Genomic DNA, 23,096 nt, shown 5'->3' with positions numbered 1-23,096 from the left:
TCAGTGGAAGATTCTATCACGTCACATTTGTCAGATACATAGCACTTTTACATAGACAATAATACGGTATTGCCAAATATTGTCTGGTTTTAAATACAAAAAAAAATAAAATAACACTCAGAACTCAATAATGTTTTTCTGGTAATGTATTTGTGAAATATAGATTACCAAAATCTAAATTACATAAAAACCTTACGTGATACATCATTTCTTAAGGTAAATTTGGATTCTACACCCAAAAATACATATCGCACACCAGATGCAAAAATGCTGTTGAGCAATGTAATCGTCTCATGTAAATGGGGCTTTAGGGCTAATGCCCACGGACGGATTTCTGCTGCGTTTCCCGCAGCGGAATTCCGCAGCTATTAGGTTCTATTGAGCCTAATAGCTTTCCTGCTGCCAATGCTCACATGCAGAATTCTGCAGCGGATTTTTGCTGTGTAAAAAAAAACGCATGTTCTATTTCACCGCGGATTTCCATTATGGTATTAATGAAGACCATAGAAATCTGCGGCAGAATTCCGCAATCACTTGTGTTTTTAAACGCCCCGCAGCGGAAATCCGCGACGCTCGTGGGCATGAGCCCTTAGTAGTGAAGCTGTCCTAATATATCCAGCAATTTCATTCACAACAGTATATGTTTAGCATTAGACCTTTTTTAAAAATGGGAATGATGTGATAAGAAGCTGAGATCCCAGCAGGTAAGTTTCCTCCATTGTCGGGCAAATCTGTCTGCAGTTTACAGCATCTGTCCGCAAGGCAGGAGATACAGCCTGTCAGAAAGGAGCTGGTAAACTTGATACATAACTTCCCCCCTCTGTTAGAAGAGCAATGACATATTATTAGAGATGAGCGAGCAGGCTCGGATAAGGCAGTTACTCAAGCGAGCATCGCTCTTCTAAAGTAACTGCATACTCGTCCAAGCAGATTCAGGGGGGCGGCGGGGTGTAGCGGGGTGGAGAGAGAGAGAGACCTATTTTTCAGTCTGCAAATTGGAAAAAAAAGGGGGTGCGGGTGTACCCTAAGGCCGGCTTCACACTAATGTTCTTGTGCAATACGCAGTAAATAGAAACCATTGATTCCAATGGGTTTCTTCACATGCGTGTATTTTACGTGCGCATTTCAGTCACAGAAAAATAGAGCACGTTGTATCTTTTTTGCATGTATTTGCGCACCAAAGGTCCCCAAAGAAGTCAATGGGGGATGCGCAAATCCGTGCACAATACACAAGGAGCTACGTGAAAGACTGCGTAATTGCTCTGGAAAAAGAAGACATCTAGAACTAATTAGTCATTTCAGTCGGTACATGTGCCCTGCGGGCGAAAGAAGTACAGTAAAATATGCTGATAAACATTCAAAAAAGCCTCGTTCAATGCGAAAAAACGCTGCGCTAAGGCACGCGCAGTTGTCCGTGTGACGTCAGCCTAAGAGCTTTTGCCCACTAGCGTTTTTTTTCTGCTGCGATTTTGCTGCGTTTTTTTTCCAATTGTCAATGGGACTTTCTAATGTTAAAATCACATCGCACAAAAATCGCAAGTTTGCCTTTCTGTGATTTTTGTGCGATGTAATTTTAACCTTAGAAAGTCCCATTGGCATTTGGGAAAAAAACGCAGCGAAAAAAATAACCGCTAGTGGGCAAAAGCCCTAAGATTGAATGTGCACAGTAATGGTTGCTGCAGGGTTTATTTCCAGCCAGAGCTGCGCTGTGCAGTTCTGAAAGAGAACCTGGGCCTGAATATATTATAATAACATTACAATTAATGTGCATCTTTTTTCTAGCCGACAGCTACCGGAGAACAAAAGACCAAGCCGACCCAGAACAGCGTGCGAGCACTGAGGGGGCTGGGCTTATCTCCAGACCTGGTACGTTCTGGAAATCCTGTATGCTATGCTGAGGTTGACTGGTTTGGATGGACTTAGTTGTGGAAATGTATCAAAAGTTGACCTGTAACACTACAATGTTTCTAGGGACTCATTCACATGGAAGTATGCGTAAAGTGCTGTGTGTATTATGCAGCGGTTTACCGCTGTGTGAGCCGGCTATCACTGCATAGGGCAGCAATTGTGCACTGCGCACGACAGCGTATCTCATGCCGCTGTCATGCACAGTGTGGCTAGTTTTTCTTTTTTTTGGTTTTGTTTTAATTCCCCACTCTGTCTCAATAGGGCTGTATGCACGTAATACGCAGTAAAATAGAACATGCTGTGTTGTTTTTCACCCACGTACTATATGCAATGTATATTTTACGTCCTCTCGGGTCACTAAAGCACCACTTCACGGGTGTGACGCAAACGTGTCCATTTAAAACCACAAACATAGTGCTTGCATGAACCAATTTTACCTCTCCAGGAAACAGAATGGACAGTTGTCCCTAACTGATCAGAGAAAGAGGAGCACCCCTGCCTAAAAGCAGAGTCATCGCCTCGATAAAGGCGGCTCCCCTGTCTTCTTCTAATGTCGTGGCTATCCCCGATAAGGGAGCTGGAGAGACGCACTGAACAGACACACAGGACACGACACTGTACTAACACAACAAACACAGAACCTGACTGGACATACAGAACATGTCTGGCAACCAGCACAGACCTATCAAACACATCACTGTTCACACCAAACATACAACAGATAGTGCATAAACAGGAACCCCACCCAGAGCTCACATGCAAACAGATGAAATACCACAGCAAGTCTAAGTGTCCTCACACCAGGAGGATAGACAGTCACCGTGCTGACATAGGGAACTAAGTCAGACCTCAACCATTTGACACACAAACGAGACACAAGACGGCTGGAGGCTGCACCTATCAGAGGAAGGGAAGAGGGGGTCTGCATATGCTACAGACAAGGACTACAGGTGTCCAGACATTCTTTAGGGAAGCAGAGAGACACTAACAGACTGACAGGCAAACACAGCTCTAAGTGGGCACAAGACTGGTATCCAGGCAGTACAATGACCAGCTTCAACTACTGAGAGATACTGTTTTTTATATGCTGCAGACTAAAGGGGATTGGCTGGCGGAGAATACCACACCCAGCCAGCTCAATTAACCCCTACCTGTGAAGGGGTGCACTAGGAAGCCTGTAGAACAACAGGTCCCAGATGCACAACCTAACAGTACCTCCCCCTTTAAAAAGGGGCCTCTGGACCCTTTGGGCATAAAAAAAAATTATGTAACCCCAACCATGCAGGACGTATCCTACGGGCCTGACTCCAACACATGTGCACAATATTTACTCTCTCCTGTATGGTGTGCAACTAAGCTGGTCCACTGTGCCTTATACCGAAGGCCACCAAACAGTAGCCTGCATAGAAAATGCACCACTCCAGAGGGGAAAAAAATAGCAACCCTCCCTACTGACATAGCGTGCACAGGACTTATCCATACGGGCCTAGTGCGGACGCCAGCCAGTCAGCAGGAGAAGGGATAAAGCATCGGTACATACCGCATAGGCAAAAGGTAAAGCTGGTCATTATGTTGCGTCTGCTGGGCACACCTCTCAGCAGCACAGACGTGGAAGTGATATCGCATTCCTACAGGACGCGCAACAGGAACACCAAAGGGACAGTGAACTGTATACTGGACGCAGGAAAAACAGATATAACATAGGACAAACAGGTCCTCATGTCTCGCAGTCCCTACTCTAACTAGACAACATGAACCAGAACCCTGCCTGCAAGCAGAGCGATCGCCTCAATAAAGGTGGCCCTGCGCTGGAACCTAAGGGCCACACTAGCCTAGAGATGATATACGATCTAGCAGCACAGGACACAGTTCACACTGCAACACAGAACAAACACTGAACAGGACTGCCTACACCTGATGGCTGGCCACCTGCACAGACACTGGACGAGAATCTGCTCACCCACATATACAGGCATGCAAGGCTACAAACCCTAGAGCACATGTGTCAAACACAAGGCCCGCGGGCCGAATCCGGCCCACTGCCTTGTGCTACGTGGCCCACGGCGTGCCGCCGCCGCTCACCACTGCAGCGATTACCATCTGGGGTGCCGCAGCTCCCCGCTGGTTATCGCGCTATTACCGCTGTTCCCGGCGCACACTGACGTCAGTGTGCAGCCAGGATCATCCTCCCCTGAGTCCCCTGCTCATCAGTTCCATAGGAGACGACTCGGGGAGGAAGCGTGCCTGGGGCACACACTGACATCAGTAGCCGGGATCAGCGCAAGCAGAAGGAGAGCGGCGCTGACTGCAGGGAGCAGGTAAGTATAAGGGTTGGGGGAGGGTTAATATTACTGCTGCTGGAAGGGTTTAATATTACTGCTGCTGGGGGGGGGGGGTTAATTAATAATACTGCTGCTGGGGGGGGGGTTAATTAATATTACTGCTGCTGGGGGGGTTAATATTACTGCTGTTGGGGGGGGGGGTAAATATTACTGCTGTGGGGGGTTAATTAATATTACTGCTGCTGGGGGGGGGATTAATATTACTGCTGCTGGGGGGGTAATTAATATTACTGCTGCTGGGGGGAGTTAATAATACTGCTGGGTGGCAGTTAATTAATATTACTGCTGCTGGGGGGGGGGTAATATTACTGCTGGGGGGGTGGGGTTAATATTACTGCTTTGGGGGGGTTAATTAATATTACTGCTGCTGGGGGGTTAATTAATATTACTGCTGCTGGGGGGGGTTTAATAAATATTACTGCTGCTGGGGGGGGTTTAATTAACATTATTGCTGCTGGGGCGGTTAATTAATATTATTGCTGCTGGGGGGGTTAATTAATATTACTGCTGCTGGGGGGGTTAATTAATATTACTGCTGCTGGGGGGGTTAATTAATATTACTGCTGCTGGGGGGGTAATTAATATTGCTGCTGGGGGGGTAATTATTACTGCTGCTGGGGGGGGATTAATTAATACTGCTGCTGGGGGAGTTAATATTACTGCTGCTGGGGGGAGGTTAATATTGCTGCTGGGGGGAGGGTTAATATTACTGCTGATGGGGGGGTCAATATTACTGCTGCTGGGGGGGGTGTTAATATTACTGCTGCTGGGGGGGTTTAATATTGCTGCTGGGAATGATGTTGCTGAGGGGTATTTACTAGTGAGGGGGTATATATTGCTGTGGGGGTTACTATTACTACTGGGGCCACTGTGGGGGTCGCTATTACTACTGGAGCCACTGTGGGATACCCTGTTACTACTGGAGCCACTGTGGGGTACCCTGTTACTACTGGGGCCACTGTGGGGCTCGCTATTACTACTGGGCCACTGTGGGGCTCGCTATTACTACTGGGGCCACTGTGGGGCTCGCTATTACTAATGGGGCCACTGTGGGGGTCAATATTTTTACTGGGGCCACTATCAGGGTCAGTATTAGGGCTCGTTCACATGGGCGTAATCTTATTTCGGTCGCACAAATACGCTTCCTATTTTTTTTCGCAATCAAAAATGGCTTATGCCTGTATATTTGGGCACGCAAAAAAGAACGCAGATGGGCCCACTGAAATGGTGAGCAAATATGCAGTGAATACATAGGTTTCCTGCGCATTCACCACGTATTTGCGCTGCCCATTCACTTCAATGGCCTATTGGGGTGCGTCGTACGCAACAAAATAGGTCATGCTGTGTGATAATAAACATCATGTGAATGAACTGATTGAAATCAATGGCTTCTATTCACTGCATATTATGTACGCAAATACGCTTGTGGGAACGGGCCCTTACTATACTGTCTGACAATCGGCCCTTTGAAGGTCGCCATAAGTCTGATGTGGCCCTCGGTGAAAATGAGTTTGACACCCCTGCCCTAGAGTTAGGCCTCATGTCCACGGGGAAAATCAGATCCGCTGCAGATTCTACATGGAGAATCTGCAGCGGGTCCCTCCTGCCCCGCGGACATGAGCGCTGAAAATAGCAATTTAAAAGCATTTACCTATCCGTAGCGGCCGGCGAAGCTCTGCTCTTCCTCACGGCCGGATCTTCATTTTCGGCCGGCGGATGAATTCCTGACGCCGGCGGCACGTCGCCGGCACGTCGTCGACGTGCCGCGCGCATGCGCCGGGCACATCCGCCGAGCCGAAGCAAGGGAGATGCGGCCGTGAGGAAGAGCAGAGCTTCGCGGCCCGCTGCGGGTGAGTAAATCCTTTAAATTCCTATTTTAGGTCTCCCGCGGATCCGGACGGCTTCCATAGGCTTCAATAGAAGCCCGCGGGAGCCGTCCCCGCGGGAGACCCGCATAAAAATGGAGCATGGTCCAGATTTTTTCATGCTCCATTTTTTTTAAAATCGCTTTTATTGACGATCCGCGGGTATTTATCTACCTGCGGGTGGTCAATGCATCCCTATGGGGTGCGGATCCGCGCGCGGGAGATCCGCTGCGGATTTTAAATCTCATTTTGCCCGTGGACATGAGCCCTTAAGGGATACCAGCTTCTTCTTGCAGAGGGGCTGGGCAATATATATGTAGCAGACCTATGGGGATTGGCTGGCAGGAGGAACTCCACACCCAGCAGATCAATTTTCCCTCACCTGTGAAGGTGTGCTCCTGGCACCCTGTAGTAGAACAGATCCCAGCAGCACGACCTGACAGTATATACGCTAATGTGGTTGGATCCATGAAAGTCAGTGTACTTTCACAGACTCCATTCACAACGTATTACATTTGCGTACATCGTACGCATGATATGCGGTGAAATTACACTTGTGGGAATGAGCCCCCAGTCATCTCGGTTAGACCTCATCCATATTAGTGGGTTTTTCCTCTGTTCTGCTCTTCCGTTAGAATAGCACCAAAATGGAATGAAGCAGATCCATTTTACTTCCCATTGGTTTCACTGGGGTTTTCTGAGCAGTTAACGCTCCGTTCTGTCTGCTTTTTTTTTTTTTTTAAACAGAAAAATAGCGCCGACTGCAGAGCTAACAAAAACAGAAAGTGAATGGAAAGTTTTATTTTTCATTTCTTTTACATTACAGGAAGTGGGTGAACAGAGAGATTTCAGTTTAGTTTTGTTTTTATTGTCCGTTTAACAAATAGTTTTTTAAAAGAGCGTGCGCAAAAGGGAAGAAAGACTAAACAATACAAAATTAATTAGTTAAAAACGGATGTAAATGGGATGAAACGGGAACAAACCAATAGAAATGGCGTGTTTAGTTTTTTTTAACAGATCTGTTTGTCGGCTCCGTAAAAATTTGGAAACCATGGTTTCCATTCGCTTCATTTTTAAATCCAATTTTGCTATCTATTTGATTTAAAAATTGATAAATTCAACCAAAACCACCATTTATCAGATGGAATTCAATAACAAACAATCGTTTTAGCAAACGGATGATGGATTATCAACATGGGGAAAGTAGTAAGAAAGCCATGTTTGACATTTTTTGACTAATAGTCTTACAAAAGATCTTTTGTTCACAAATAAGCTTTCCTTTAAAGAACATTTCTCGAGAGATCTTTTGTGCTTTGCCCAGAGCCATTGAACAGGTATGGCCGGTTAGAAGAACTCTAAGCCATGATGGACTAACTTATATATGGCTGTGTCTACAAAACGATCATTCACCAGGTGATTATTCATTTAGTGGTTGTTCAACCATTTACCTACTTCTGTTTTACCCCTTAAGAACCAAGCGCAGTAATTTTACGGCGCTTGGTCCTGAGCTTTAGTCTCGCCCCATAGCAGAAATACGGCCCAGGATTAAAACCTCTGCTCCTGCAATCAAGCAGAAGCAAGTTGTTTTGTCAGTTGTTAATCACAAGGAGGAGAAGAGAGAAGCGTTTTTTTAACCATTTCTACCTTCTCCTTTCTTGGGTACGAGCACTATGTACTAAAAAGTGGGAGTGTTTCTTCCACTATGCAACCCGGCGATCACGTGACCGCCGGAAGATCCCTGGCACAGTAGAGCTGCAGGGTCCTAGCACACCCTGATCAGCTCTGCCAGTAACTGATGAAGGAATAATATGCAAATCACAGCAGCACCACGCAATAAATGGTACCCTTCAGTGTAGGTACTTGCCTTGCAAGCCTCAATCCGGACCCGGACACCAAGGATACCTTATCCAGAGCAAACTTCCCTGTGGATGAAGTCTGCCAGTAACTGATGTCACTACAGGGGATATTTTCCCTGTAACTGCTGCTCCTAAGAATGCCCGAGCTTCAGGGGAAAAGTGTGTAATTAAGAAAATTAATAAGTAAAAAACAATAACAGAATAAAATAAAAATATGTACATAAATGAGCCAAAGACGACACCAACCAAAACCATCCCCGTGTGCACCCTGTAATCCAAAACCATACATATATTATATATTGAAACGTCCAAAACCAAATTAGGAAGCCATTACGGGACTTTATTTTAGTGTAAACGTACAATTTTGTTTTTTCAAAAAGGCCGCTATAAATATTTTAAAAAAATTTTACTAGCTTTTTTACAACCAATAAAACTAAAACAGAAAAAAAGTCAGTAAAAAAAGATGCCACAGAAAAAACTGCAGCAAAAATTAAAATGGTAGCTAAGAGAAAAAAATAGGGCAGTAAAACCACCACATGGGTAAAATGCCTACAAAGTGTCTGGTCCTTAAGGTACAAAACAGCCTGCTCCTTAGGGGTTAATGTGTATGGCCACCTTAACATGTCTTAGTGTAACCTTCCTTGGAATTACTTTGAAGGCTATTTTTGTGACCTGAACCATGAAGAAAATCTCCCTCTTGATGGCTTCCCACTGCCTATTCCACCCTTGCCACACATCGAAAAAAAGACATCCCATCCAAGGAGGGACATGGGAACATTGGACCCAATTTTCCACACATCGAAAAACATTTTGGGGCACACGCTTCTCGTCAAACAATGGCAAAAATGCTGATGGGTGGTATTGTTGATGGGCTGAAGTATGGAAGCTGATCATGCTAGTCTCTACAGAAGAGAACTCTGTACGGCCATTGTCGTCAGCCAGCCCTAACCCAGACATGCTACAAAGATAATTCTACGAAGGGGTTTAGGTGACCATACACATTAGATCTAGATTGGCAGAACTTGGCTGATCATCATAATATGTATGAGGGTCTCTTGATTCCTTGGACTGTATATCATTTGCCAAATCCCATAGCTCTCGGGGAGATAAGCCGCTGCCAGAGGAATCTGACAGCTGCATTCTCCTCTCCATGCATTCGTAACACATGCATGCTCACCCGAGCCGAGTGTGCATACGTATGGGGGAAGGGTCAGGAAGAATAACTGTTTGACCAACAGCTCCCCAAATTGTATGGCCAGCTTTTCACCTTTTTTTTCATTTTGAATGTCTTATCTTTATAAGTAACTTGTAACTGAAATTAGCTTTCTGATGACTGATTCCTGTGAATGAGGTTTGGGTAGAAACTCAGCATTTTCCATATGTGTACTTATAAGATTATGTGGATAAATAAGGAGCTCTAACTGCTAACAACGCCTTCTTGTCAGATTGTGTGCAGGAGTACCAAGCCCATTGAGATGGCCGTGAAAGAGAAGATTTCCATGTTCTGTCATGTCGAACCAGAACAGGTCAGTATTTTATTTAATGATGAGCTACATTATGGTTTACCCGCACATCTTCTCCACATGTAGTAATTGTGTGGGTTTCCTCCACGGTTTTTTGTTTCCTTTCGCATTTCAAAAACGTATCGATAAGTTAATTCGTTTCCCATGACCCTGGCGTATGTGAGAGATAGGGAATTCGGATTGTGAGCTCCACTTTTGACAGGGACTGATGTAACATATTAGCATGATTTGTAAGCCTGAAAAAAGGCATATGTCCAACTAGTTCAGCCTGGTCTGCAATGTTCATCCAGAAGCAGGAAAAAAACTATGACGTAGAAGCCAAATTTCGGCCTCATTTCAGGTAAAAAAATTCCTTCTCAATTCAGATTCTGGCAATCAGAACAATCCATAGATCCACAATCCTTCTGAAGTAATTAGTCAGTATAACATGTAATATTGTAACACTCAAGACATCCAGGCCTCTCTTCTAGGAAGTTTGCCATCACCACATCCTCAGGCAGAGCGTTCCACAGTCTCACTGCTCTGACAGTAAAGAACCCTCTTCTATGTCAGTGTTAAAACTTTCTTTTCTCTAGACGTAGAGGCTGCCCCCTTGTTACAGTCACAGTCCTGGGTATAAATAGATGAAGGAAGAGATCTCTGTATTGTCCCCTAATGTATTTATACATAGTTATGAGGTCGCCCCGCAGCCGTCTCTTTTTTTTTTTTTTTTTTTTTGTTAAATCTTTTTTATGGAAGTTTCAGATCAATTTCACATATAATAACATGTCACATCCCAATAAACATTTTACAATAACGTAAATTGATCATATAGCATACAATTACAACACTATTGGGAGCATACAGTATCAAAGATGGTAACGTCCTGAATTCTTCCGCTTGTCATTTCCAATAATCGTATTATACTCTCTAAGACTACAGTATTAAAGCCTTTGCTTTCCAAGAGCAGAACTTTTTTATTTTTCCTTTGTCAAGAACTTCTGTTTTGCCCGACAAATCGTATTTTTATAACGTGCCGTTTAGTGTACCGCATTAAGTGAGATGAAATGGAAATAAAAAGTCACAATTGCAGCTTTTTTTTTTTTTTTACTCATCTTTACGGTGTTTGCAATGCAGTATAAGGGTGGGTTCAGACGACCGTATATCGGCTGGGTTTTCACGCCTAGCCAATATATGGCGCCTCTCTCTGCAGGGGGAGGAGGCTGGAAGAGCCGGGAGCAGTGCTCTGAGCTCCCGCTTCCTCTCCACCCCTCTCCGCCCCTCTGCACTATTTGCAATGAGAGGAGGCGGAACGGGGGCAGGGCTAAGTTCCGGTAATTAGCTCTGCCCCCATCCCGCCTCTCCTCATTGAAAATAGTGCAGGCGGGTGGAGAGGAGGCAGAGAGGGGGCGGGAGCTCGGTTCCTGCTCCTGGCTCTTCCATCCTCCCCCCCCGCCCTGCAGATGAGGACATCGTATATCGGCTTGGCGTGTAAACCCAGCCGAAATACGTTCGTCTGAATCCAGCCTACATGACATGTTCACTTTATTCTGCAGGTCACTACGGTTATTGCTATGCCAAATTTATAGTTTGTTTTATTTTTTAATAGTGTTAAAAAATATATTTTCTGTTGCCGTATTCTGAGCCCCATAACTTTTTTTTGTTTTGCTTCGATTGGGCTGTGTGAAGTTTTTATTTTTTGGGGCAAGCTGTAATTTATACTGGTACCATTTTGGGGTAGATAGAACATTTTGATCACACCTCAATTCTGGGATTGTGTATTTTTTTTCTTTGTACTTTGTAGAGTAGAATTACATTGTAGGTCAGCAAGGGGTTAGACTGTATTGTGCTTTATGCAGAATATTTTACAAGTTTTACAAGATTTTTCCAACAGGGGAGTTAACAGGTAGGGATTGGTTCTCTCAAGGTACATTTACACACAGATGATCAATCAAAATTCATCAGAAAATGACAGTTTTGAGCGATCATTTTGTATTAGCTACTAATGGGCTAATCAGCCCATTAGTAGTTAAAGGGGTTGTCCCGCGCTGAAACCTAAAAATTTTTTTTTCCACAGACCCCACCTTAGTAGACAGAAAAACAGCATCCATTTGTTATTTAAAAAAAAAAAAAGATTCTCTTACCTGGATCCCCGTTCTGCAGCTTTGAAGATTCTTCTTTCAAAGATGGCGCTGCTGGTCTTCTCCCACGGTGCACCGCGGGTCTTCTCCCATGGTGCACCATGGATGTTCTTCTCCAGTCTGCGTTCCACTGCCGATTACAGCCACCTCATTGGCTGATCGGCACCACGTGACAGAGGCGGAGCTACGCGATGACTCGGAGAAGAGGGAGGAGCCAGGACGCAGCTCATGAGCCCCGGACCATCAAGAAGAGGATTCCTCTGTGAGCAAGCGCGACTGTTCGTGCGACCGGAGAAGAAGTTTGATCGTCGCCATGGAGACGGGGACGCCAACACCGGAGGGGGTAAGTGTATAACTTCTGTATGGCCAATATTTAATGCATGATGTATATTACAAAGTGCATTAATATGGCCATACAGAAGTGCTTAACCCCACTTGCTTCGTGGGACAACCCCTTTAAGTAGCTTCATTTGCATGTATTTAGAGAACAGCGGGTGGTCTGTTTTCTAAATACATCACTGTTGCTCTCCAGCTGGACAGCTGCTGAAAGACTGTTATCAGCGCTGCCCGCGGAGAACGCAGCGTGTGGTCCCTCTTATCAGGGTCGATGGATTTTAAGCTGAGCTGAACTCAGCGATGGACGAAAAGTGCACGGTAAGTGCAGGATGGGCACACATTTACACACAACGATTATCGCTCAAAAGATGCTTTTTCAACAAATTTTGAGCGATAATCGTTGCGTGAAAAAAGGCCTATTACTATTTAATGCCATTCACTCCACCTTCACCTTTATTTTATTTTTTTACTAAACCCAAGACTTTAATTGCATTAGATATCATAATTAGCACTAACATATGGGAGAGAACATTATTACAAGCTTCACTTTCTAGTCCCCAAACTGTAGAGAATATGTACATGCAGATATGGTATATACTGTATATACACACAATAGGTCTTATTGTATTCTAACTTCCTTTGCAGGTGATATTCATTCATGATGTGTCCTCTACATACCGAGTGCCCATTTTATTAGAGGAACAAGGAATTATTACGTATCTTAAACACCGACTGAACCTTCCAGTAGATGATAAGTCCACCATGCAGCTTTTGAAATGGAAGAGAATGGCTGACAGGTATAGTAGTCCACAATGTCCTTACTAGTATTACTCTTCCGAGTTGCTAGCACTGCAGTCCATCACATAGAGGGACATTTATCAATTGCTTTATACCAGAATTTTGACCCCGCTTGCGCAAAATTTTGATTTCAGTGAGAGCTGCACTTGCAATTACAAGTGTCAGCCACTTCATAGAGGGCAAAGCAGATACTTCCGTTGCGTCCGCTCCGACCCCTGTGTAATTGTGGAGCTGTGAGCGGGTGCACAATCAGCTGAGCGGTCAGGATCCCGAGCGACGGACCCCAGCTGATCAACTATTGTTCTGAGGATCAACTGTCCTGAGGATAGGTCATCAATAATATTCTCCCTGGAACACCCCTTTAAGTAATTAATAGAAATGAGCGAGCATACACGCTAAGGATAATTACTCGATCGAGCATTGCCCTTAGCGAGTACCTGCCCGCTCGGAAGAAAAGGTTCGGCTGCCGGCGCGGGTGAGAGGTGAGTTGCAGCAGTGAGCGGGGGGAGAGAGAGATCTTCCCTCCGTTCCCCCGCCGCTCCCCGCCCGCCGGCAGCCGAATCTTTTCTTCCGAACGGGCAGGTACTCGCTAAGGGCAATGCTCGATCGAGTAATTGCCCTTAGCGAGTATGCTCGCTCATCTCTAGTAATTAACCCTTTCCAATCCAATTTGTATCCTGGTTTTTCTAGGGAGCTTACTCTTTTTCTACCATTATACAACGTCGCTATATGCTGGCTAAAGCCAGTACTGCATGAGGTGACACGTTGGCATAGGCTCCGACAGCAGAGAGGCTGGCAATATACAGTAAGAGAACCCCGACACATGTCTTCTAACATCGGAGCTGTACAGCCTTAAATCGTAATGTCTTTGGAGGTCAGATAGTGGATTGGAAAGGGTTAATCAGCACGGAATAGTGAACCGGAGAATGACAGAAGGATAAAGGGTGGAATTACCTTCATTGGTCGTAGCTGCTGCTATAAGGTCTATCGATAGATCCCTTCACTCTTCTCATAGACACACGCTGCATAACTAGATGAATGAATACAATGGCCTTCCTCCGGCCCCATCCCTACATTAGGTTTAGCTATTCAACCTTCACTTCAATGACATCCTTAATGTGTTCTTATACACAAATGTATCGCTGCTCGGATGGATGTGCTAATCATTGCTGATTACACTGTAAGGGCTCTGCTATTCGCTATGATTGTAGGTGACTTTTGTAAGTGAAAAATCTTTCCTACTGTCGGAACAATCAGTATAATAACGGTTTTACATTTCCCACACAGCAAATTCCCACTTTGCAATATTTACAAGCAACCAAGAATCATTCCACTAAATGTCCCAAGCACTGATACAGATTGTCTATATCATATATATATATATATATATATATATATATATATATATATATATATATATATATATATATATATATATATATTGTGTGTGTGTATATATATACTGTAATGTATTGCTTTTGCCATTCGCTATGTTATGCTCATATTCGGCTTTAGGGTGCATTCACACATTGCAGAAATGCTGCCGATTTGTTGCAGAATTTCCACAGCGGAGCTGCAGCAAGACCGCAGGTTACAGGTAAAGTAGAAAATCCGTAGTGTTTTTTTCCCTCTACATGTGAAATGGATTTGCTTTAATCCCATTCACTTTAGAAGAAAATGTTTCGGCTGCAGCAAAACGGCAGCGTTGCTGCAACGTGTGAACGCACCCCTAGGGCACCTTCACACAAGCGTATGCGCAAATGCGCGTGCTTCAACGCAACGTATTTGCGCTATGAACGAGGTTGATTTGCGTGCAAGTCTGCACATTTGACTGTAAATTTTTGCTCACATAGGGGCAGTTCATATGTGCGCGCAACAAGACCCACCCTGATTTAAAAGGCTATTTAGCCTAATGAGGCCAGATGTGTTCTTTTCCCCAGGGTTTTGTGCTGTATTTCGCACATCCCCTTACGTATTGCACGCCCTTTGGTGCCGGAATGTGCGCAAAATAGAGCATTCTCTATTTTTTGTGGGTCAAAATCGCTCTTTTCTCCTTAGGGAGAGCACCTAGAAGGTAAGTGAGGCGACTTATAAGGCCTGTGGGAGAGTCAGCCCAGGTAGAGCGCAGAGTTGCAGTGTGAGCGGCAGTCATAGACCACAACAGCAGATATAGGCTTGGCCTGTGTTTATTAGAAATCCTGCTTATCCAGCACTTACTATACAGAGTTCTTCCCTGTCTATACGGACGGCTCGCTGCAGCCGCACGAAAACCACAAAGTCCAGTTTGTTCCATGGGAAGGGATAAGGCGTCTCATGAGACCAGCAGCTTCCAGCTTCACCCGGCCTCTCTCTGTCTGCATAACAGTTAATTACCCAGCCTCTACACCTATGGAGCTAATCCCCAATAATAAGATCTGGAGTGGAGGGAGTGGAATGGACAGCCCCACTACCAAGCCTGCCATCCATTCCAGAAAAAAACAGACCCAACACATTTTATAAAAAGCATCTCCAGCAACTATATGCTGGAGATCACGTTGCCTCACTGTTTTTTTTCCCCGCGTCCCTCGCAGTGAGACACAGACTCCCTTCATTTTTAACGGGCGTAATACCTGAACCCAGGTGGAATATAGCGACCGTTCAGAGTTAATCGCCTCAGTGTCTCACAGGCCATTCAAGCTCCTCTGGGTAATATGCAAATAAGGGAGATGGAACAATACCTCTGCAGCGCCACCTATTGAAAGGCAGCATTCCTGCAAGTCAATGTTAGACTCTTTATACAAGCCTTGGAACAATGACTGGGAATTGACAGCCAAGCCAGAACCCATACACAGACAGCTGCTTCAGGGTGTTTGCCCCTCATTAGTGTGCAGTAGGTTTCTGACTTGGCTAGCGAGAGGCCTGTGACGTTGGCCAGAAACGCTATCTTTTCTGTTTAGGGAGAGCACCTAGAAGGTGAGTGAGTGAGGAGACTTATAAGTCCATTCATGCTCCTCTGAGTAATATGCAAATAAGGGAGATGGAACAATACCTCTGCAGCACTACCTATTGGAAGGCAGCATTCCTGCAAGTCAATGTTAGACTCTTTATACAAGCCTTGTAACAATGACTGGGAATTGAAAGCCAAGCCAGAATCCATAGACAGACAGCATTTTTTTTGCGCATGCGAGAAATGCTTGTGCAATAAAGGAAACGTGAATGAACCCATTGAAATCAATGGGTTCTATTCTCTGCGTATTGTGAAGGAGCCCTTAAAGAAGTTTTCCATTACTATACAGTTGATGACCTATCCTTAGGATGAGTCGCCAATAGTTGATTGGTGGGAAATCCCCGCTGATCAGCTATTCGCCGGGCTCACTGTCATTTCGGATAGAGACAGAAGCGGACAGCTTTGTCCACATTGCAGTGGCCCAGGTTGGTATTACATACGTAGCTCTCATTGAATTCATGACTTCAATTGATTACTTTGTATGATGTGGCAAATATACCCTGTATGAACATAGCCTTAACATCAACCTGACCACAGGCCATACATTATATGTGTATTCCTAAAGGCTATGGCCATTTTGACATGGAAACATGATTTTAGATATGTTGGTGGCTACCTCAAGTTGCGCTAAGTTTCAGGCTGCACTCCCCATGCCTTCATTCATTTTCAGACTTTCTGATATGCAGTTTGCAGACTGTTCCTAATTTCATATTTTTCTCAATTGGTCGCATCCCTCCTAGTAGGATATGTTGGATATGAGATCTATGTGTCCGGGATGCTGCTGCCATCACTAACTCGTGTATCGGCACAGCTTCCTTCCTGTGTGTACTTCTTTCTCCTTCTACAGCCCATGAGGGATCTCTTTTCCATTGTGCTGACAGATACCCCATAGAATTTGCAGCTTTCCTTAAAACAATAGCTGAAAGGGGCTGCAAATGTATAAAAACCCTAAAAAAACAGTACTTACCTGTCCTCTGCTTGACAATCCAGTGCTGCAACTTCCACGGTCCTCCTAGTCCTTGTTTACATGCTGTCATCGTATGACCGTTGCTGGCAATTAGTGACCGCAGCGATCACATATCCATATTCCTGGCATCACCACTCAACCATGAGAGCCATGATACCGGAGTATGGCACATGGTGGCTCATTATCTACAGTGGTCACCAGCAGGACAAAAGAAAATTACTGCTGATGGCATATAAACAGGAAACTGTTGGGGAACCATGGGAAACATCAAGCTCTGGACTCGTGATGAGGACAGGTGTGTACTGGTTTTATGATATTTGTAGCCTTATTTTTATTAAGCTTCATAAGCCCTTTAACCCTTTTAGTGGCACGCCTGGAAAATCTCTGGGGCTTGCTGCACTGACCATGCAGTTAAACCCCTGGAAGATTTCCGTGGACAGCTCTAGTGCTGAAATGTGCAGAGAACAGAGCTGTTATCTGAAATCTCCCGGGGTTTTATTTTTATTTTCCAAAATTGTTATAATGTATTACTTCATTACAAAAAATGTAATAATAAACCTGCCACTGAAAGGGTTAAAGGGAACCGGTCACAGGATTCATGCTGCCCAAATAACGAGGAGCGTAACCCTGGGACAAATATGTACATCACGCCCATGTAAGTGTTATTCTGAAACGCTGCGGTGTTTCAGAATAAACACACTTGCCTATTTGACTCAAGAACGGAGGTCTTCCACTCCGACTTCTCCCTGCCTGCAACATGTTAACTGACAGCTCCTCTCCCTGCTTGTTTATAAGGAGAGACCTACCACTTAACATGCTGCTTGTGGGGAGAAGCCAAAGTGGTCTGCCTTTTTGACTCAAGACCTCCATTCCTGAATCGATCAGGCAAACTTCAAAGAGTTTCTGCAATGCAGTAGTGCTTTAGAATAACACTTACATGGGGCACTGTGCAGAACTGTCACGGGTTCATGACACCCGTGGTTTGGGCAGCATGAGCCCCATGACAGGCTCCCTTTCAATCACTTCTTTATTTTTTTCACAACGCGGATTTCAAATTCACAATGGAAAAATTCACGTTGTGAAGAGAGGATCAGCTGAATGGGACATGGATTTGGAGTGAATCTTGAATCGGATTCCGCATTAGGATCCATGCCAAATTTTGCCATACCGTAACAATTGGAGAAGGGAGAGGGAGGGGGGAGAGCAGAGAAATCAACAGAGCGAGGGAAGAGAGTGCAGTATGCTATGGGATTAGTGTCTGAGGCGGCAGGACAGCCAGCTTTGTGGAGGCGTTACACACACTCTACAGCAGCGATGTGGTAAGAGGTTTTTTTCATGAAGTTTATTTCAAAAGTTTTTTTTGAAATTTGAAATAAAATGAACACTAAAAGAAATATCAGTGTAGCCGTGCCCATAGCCTTTGATGCAAACACTATGGGAAGTGGTTTCATAATCAGAAAGTTAAGTAGGATGCTTATGTAGGACACGTTCATCAATGTTGTGCAGTTAGAAATACATTCTCTTCCCCTAATTAAACTGGAGAGTGTTAGTTGGATGTTTTTTAGAGATGAGCGAACGTACTCGGTAAGGGCGATTTCGCAATCGAGCACCGCGATTTTCGAGTACTTCACTACTCGGGTGAAAAGTACTCGGGTGCGCTGTGGGTGAGCGGGGGGTTGCAGCGGGGAGTGGGGGGGAGAGGGAGAGAGAGAGGGCTCCCCCCTGTTCCCCACTGCTACCCCCTACTCCCCTCTGCAACCCCCCGCCCCACAGCGCACCCGAGTACTTTTCACCCGAGTAGTGAAGTACTCGAAAATCGCGGTGCTCGATTGCGAAATCGCCCTTACCGAGTACGTTCGCTCATCTCTAATGTTTTTCTATGATCTAGTTAAGTGATCAATAAAAACCTGCTCACATCTCACGTGAACTCATCTGCGAGCTCGTTGGGAAGTTCCCAGTGTATATGCTGATTGTATCTGTAGTGTTCAGCGCACAAGGTGTTTGCCAAAAAAGTGCCCCTTTGGCATACACTGGGCATCATGTATCAGCATACCTTTGTTTTCTTCTGTATAGGAAAGTGTAGTCTGCTGTTTTATTCAACACATATGGATACAATAAAACCAGCATACGTGTTTTTATGTATTTTACTATTGGAATCAGTGGTTGGCATATGCCTAATACTCGGGATGTATACCTCTGACAGAAGGAAAGGTATCAATGGGAACACAGCCTCAATCTACTACAATTGGACAACGGATGTAGGGGTAGTTCTTCAGTCTCTTCAGTAGTGAAAACAACTATACTACGTATAATATACTGTAGATTTTTGTTAAAGGGGTTGTCCGGGACCTTTATGGACTGTTAATATTGATGGCCTATGCTCAGAATAGTTCATCAACAGTTGATTGGTAACGATCCCTGCTGATCAGCTGATCACCGGGCAGATAGCGCTGTCAACAATGCAGTGGCCCTGTTTGGTACTACAGGCACAGCTGTGCTTGAAATTAATAGGAGCTGTTGCTGCTCTGCCAAACCAGGCCACTGCAATATTGACAGCACTGTCTTCTACCAGCGCTGTCTGCACTGACAGTTGGCAAAGCGATCAACTGATCGGTGATGATCCCAACCGGTACACCCCTACTGATCAACTATTGATGATCTATCCTGAGGATAGGTCATCAACAGGAACAGTCTGTAAAAGTCTCAGACAACCCCTTTAATAAAAGTCTTTATGACAGATTATTTAAGATATCGGGTACATTAATATCAGACTGCGAATTGCCTGAAATCTTGCTTTGCAATAGAAAAAAGGGTTTGTAAAATTGGCCAGGTGATCCCACTTTATCAGTCAACACAATGGGGTTACTGGGAGTCCTTGGGGCCATTCAGTGAATGTCTCCAAGTGAAACCTTTGGAAAAGCGTAATGTTTGCTGCAGTGTTTTTCACCAAATTTGGCATTAACTGCCATGGCTTGATGATCACTGTATGTCTAGAGAGAGTTATGAAGTACACTCCAAACAGTGCAGGGATTTTTGTGGTGTTTTTTCTCATTTTTGGTGCATTTTTGGGTCCATTGCTTTTTTATTTTTCATAATGCAGCATGCTTTATGTATGATGCTTTACTCTGGACGTTTTCCCATAGAGTAACTTCCAAGAACTTCCCATAAAAGTCCAGCAGCAGAGGTTTAAATATAAAATGATAGACTTTATTAGACCATTAAAAGTCAGTAAAGAGCCAACTGCTGTATTACTGACGTTTAATGATCTAATAAAGCCTATCACTTTATATTCTGACCTCTGCTGCTGGACTGTTACCGGAAGTCTTGTATATTACTCTATACTCCTTGATTCCTGAGCAGTCCATGCACCGCCGTAATACTTGTCCCTAGCAGTAGATGCAATCTTCTCCTAATCGGCAACCTGTTTCCTTCGAAATGAAATACATTAAAGGCCGGTGAGATTTCCATTCATTCATTATGTAACTATACCCCCAGTATCAGCTAGCGTTAGCTAGGTTAGTTATTCCTCTCTAACTGAAACTCCCGGCCTCTTTCTTCACAGGTGGTCATCTGTTCTCAATTCTGACCAGTTCAGATTTACTTGGGTTTATGTATTCTCAAACTAGTCAGTTTCTCAATCCACTTACCTCATGTGTGATGATATTACATGGAGTGTACCACACATGCTCTTCAGAGGGGGACTCAGACATTCCTATCACAGGTAGGCCACCTGCACATGAACTGATTTGCACTGCAGCAAATGTTGTTTATAGCATGCTGTGGGTGATCAATTCTTCCTGCGCACTCACGGAATCGCAGCATGCTCTATTTTCATATGGTGTCTGCACGGACGGCTTCCATTGAAGTCGATGGAAGGCGTCCAACCCGCGGCCAGACCACAATTGACATTGCGGACAGGTTGCAGATTCTGCGTTTTCACCTAGTGATAGCCTGGGAAAGATAAACATTTAAAAAACAAATATGCACTGCGCATGTCTGACGGCGGCTCACCGCAGCCATCCACGGTGAGAAAAGAAGAAAAAGACAGGTACGCACGGACGGGCGCTGACTGCTATCAAGGTCAGATTCCACTCTAGGCTCCCGCATGCAGAATCCAACCCGTTCGTGTCCAGGCGGCCTTATGATTAGATGCTGATGATTAGAAGCTCCTGTCACACAATTATAATAGAGGAGATCGCAGTTCATCCTCCTGATTGTGTACTTATGCTCTGTAGTTTATGTATGTGAATACAGAATATAATGACAATGTTTCCCTTGCAGCAGAGATGGTACATTCTCTAGCTGCTCATGTTATGCTGTGCTGATGCACCATAGGATTGATAGCATAGAATAGTGAAAGTGAAAGCAGATATTAAGCACCAAGTTGGTGCTTGGTAAGTATGAGAGAGGTGGCTGCATTGCATTGAAGCGACTGAAATATGCAAATGACTTCCAGAATGTGACAGGCAATCAGGTGAGGGGTGCAAGAATGGAAAAATGTGTGTTTTCACTGGAGTGGCCCTTTAAGAAAAGCTTTTAAAGAACAAATTAAATGCATGCTGTGTTTTTACAAGCAAGTACAGTAAGTGTGAAGGAAGCTGTATAAACATATTGACAGTTTCTTGGATTAATCATTGCTAAGTAGATTTCCAATCAATGGGGTTAATTACGCTAAATACTCTGAGCAGTGGTGATATTCCTCACACTTCCTCCCGCGCTGCATTTTATAGTTCCGTTTTAACTATTAATTCACCGACGGCTCACCGGTAATGTAAAAAGGCTGACATACCACATTTCATGGGTAATTCCATCAAGTTATCTAAATTCGCAAGCGTTAAATCCCCGCTCCTCCGCTTCATTACGGCAATATATTGGACAATTTCAGACGGTGCTCAGGGCAACTTTTGCTGTTCGCAGATTTTTCTTCCTTTGGTAAATTGATTTCTAGGACTTTGTTCCTCTTATCAGTTTACATGACAAGAAGAAGAACAAAAATGGAATCTAAGTGCAAATTAGCTGAATTCTGTTATGACCTACCAGAGGGATCGTTGGCAGATAAATGATGACATTGTATGATGTCTTTGAAGTCCATTTATTTTATGTGCAGAGCTTCTCATTTGATACTAGGTCTGATTCATTATATGGGTTGTCCAGGATTAGACAAAAATGGCTGTTTTTTACCCCAGCACAGCGCCGCACCTGCCCACAGGTTGTATGTGGTATTGCAGCTCAGTTTCATTTATATCAGAGGCTCTGAGCTGTAATTCTAGACAAAGACCATGGAAAGGTATGGCTCTGTTTCTGGAAAAAAATAGCGAATTTAAGAAATTATTGTATTATAGGGATACATTCATACAAGTGAGCGCGATATCGGACCAAGAAAGCCCACCCGATATCGTGCTCAACACGCATTTTACTCATGGATGGGGGTGTTTTTTAAGCAAAAACGCACTCTGAAATTCTGATCCTCCAACACTTGTTTCAAGCAAGATTCACGCTCATGGAGAATGTAGCCTAACTTAAGTAAAAAGGTGAATATTATAACACTTCAGATATCTGACAGAGTTCTTTACTATTACAGCTCCTGCACACTGGTGAGAGCAATATCTGGCTGGGGATTCCTTGGATGTGAATCCCCTAGAGGCAGCAGCGCCTGCCCTATTGAAAACATAGGGAAATCTCCTGCCGCTGCAGTGACAGCTGTAGCAGGGGACTCCTTCACCCCCGCGGAGACTCCCCACATCACTGAACACCCTGCCGCTGCTGTCACAGTGTTCAGTGATGAGGGGACTCCCCACGGGGATGGAGGAATTCCCTACCGCTGCAGCTGTCACAGTGTTCAATGATGAGGGGACTCCCCGGTGAGGGGAAGGAATCCCCTGCAACAACTCTCACAGCAGCGGCAGGCGATCGCAATGATCTCCCTATGTTTCAATGGGGCCGGTGCTGTTGTTGCCGGACCCATTGAGAACAAGGTTAAACCCCTGGATGTGACAGCCTCACATCCCTGGAGGGCTGAAGGAATCACCTGCTGCAGCTGTCACAGCTGCAGCAGGGTATCGTGATCCTATCCCATTGCTTTCAATGGGGCCGACGCTGCTGCTGCCAGGCACATTGAAAACAATGGGCGAGATCGCAAAAAGATAAAACATGCTACGATTTTGTTTTCACTATGCATCGCAAGCATGAAAACATTGCAAATGTGAAGTGAGCCAGTGGAAGCCATTGGTTTCATAAGTTTGTGATTTCTCACAGCTCTGGGAAATCGTGCGATTTCATCGCCAGTCTGAAGGCACCCTTAGGGCTCTTCCACACTTGCGTTTTTCCTGCCTGTTTTTTTTCACGCGAATATCAATGGGACTTTCTAATGTTAACGCATCCAACAAAAAATAGCA

At 44.6% G+C, this 23,096-nt stretch overlaps 1 protein-coding gene across 1 annotated transcript in view; it reads left to right on the top strand.

Annotated features, from left to right (window-relative positions):
- The window catches only part of CTPS2 (CTP synthase 2), a 181,704-nt gene that overhangs the window by 31,415 nt on the left and 127,193 nt on the right, over positions 1–23,096 (top strand). Inside the window, exons 8-10 of the mRNA XM_066599475.1 lie at positions 1,783–1,866; positions 9,417–9,497; positions 12,596–12,747. Of these exons, the coding sequence (XP_066455572.1) occupies positions 1,783–1,866; positions 9,417–9,497; positions 12,596–12,747 (317 nt within the window). The remainder of the gene's footprint in view (positions 1–1,782; positions 1,867–9,416; positions 9,498–12,595; positions 12,748–23,096) is intronic.

The sequence above is a fragment of the Eleutherodactylus coqui genome, chromosome 4 (genome assembly GCF_035609145.1).
Source record: "Eleutherodactylus coqui strain aEleCoq1 chromosome 4, aEleCoq1.hap1, whole genome shotgun sequence".
Lineage (NCBI taxonomy): Eukaryota > Metazoa > Chordata > Amphibia > Anura > Eleutherodactylidae > Eleutherodactylus > Eleutherodactylus coqui.
This window is presented reverse-complemented; position numbering and strand designations above follow the sequence as displayed.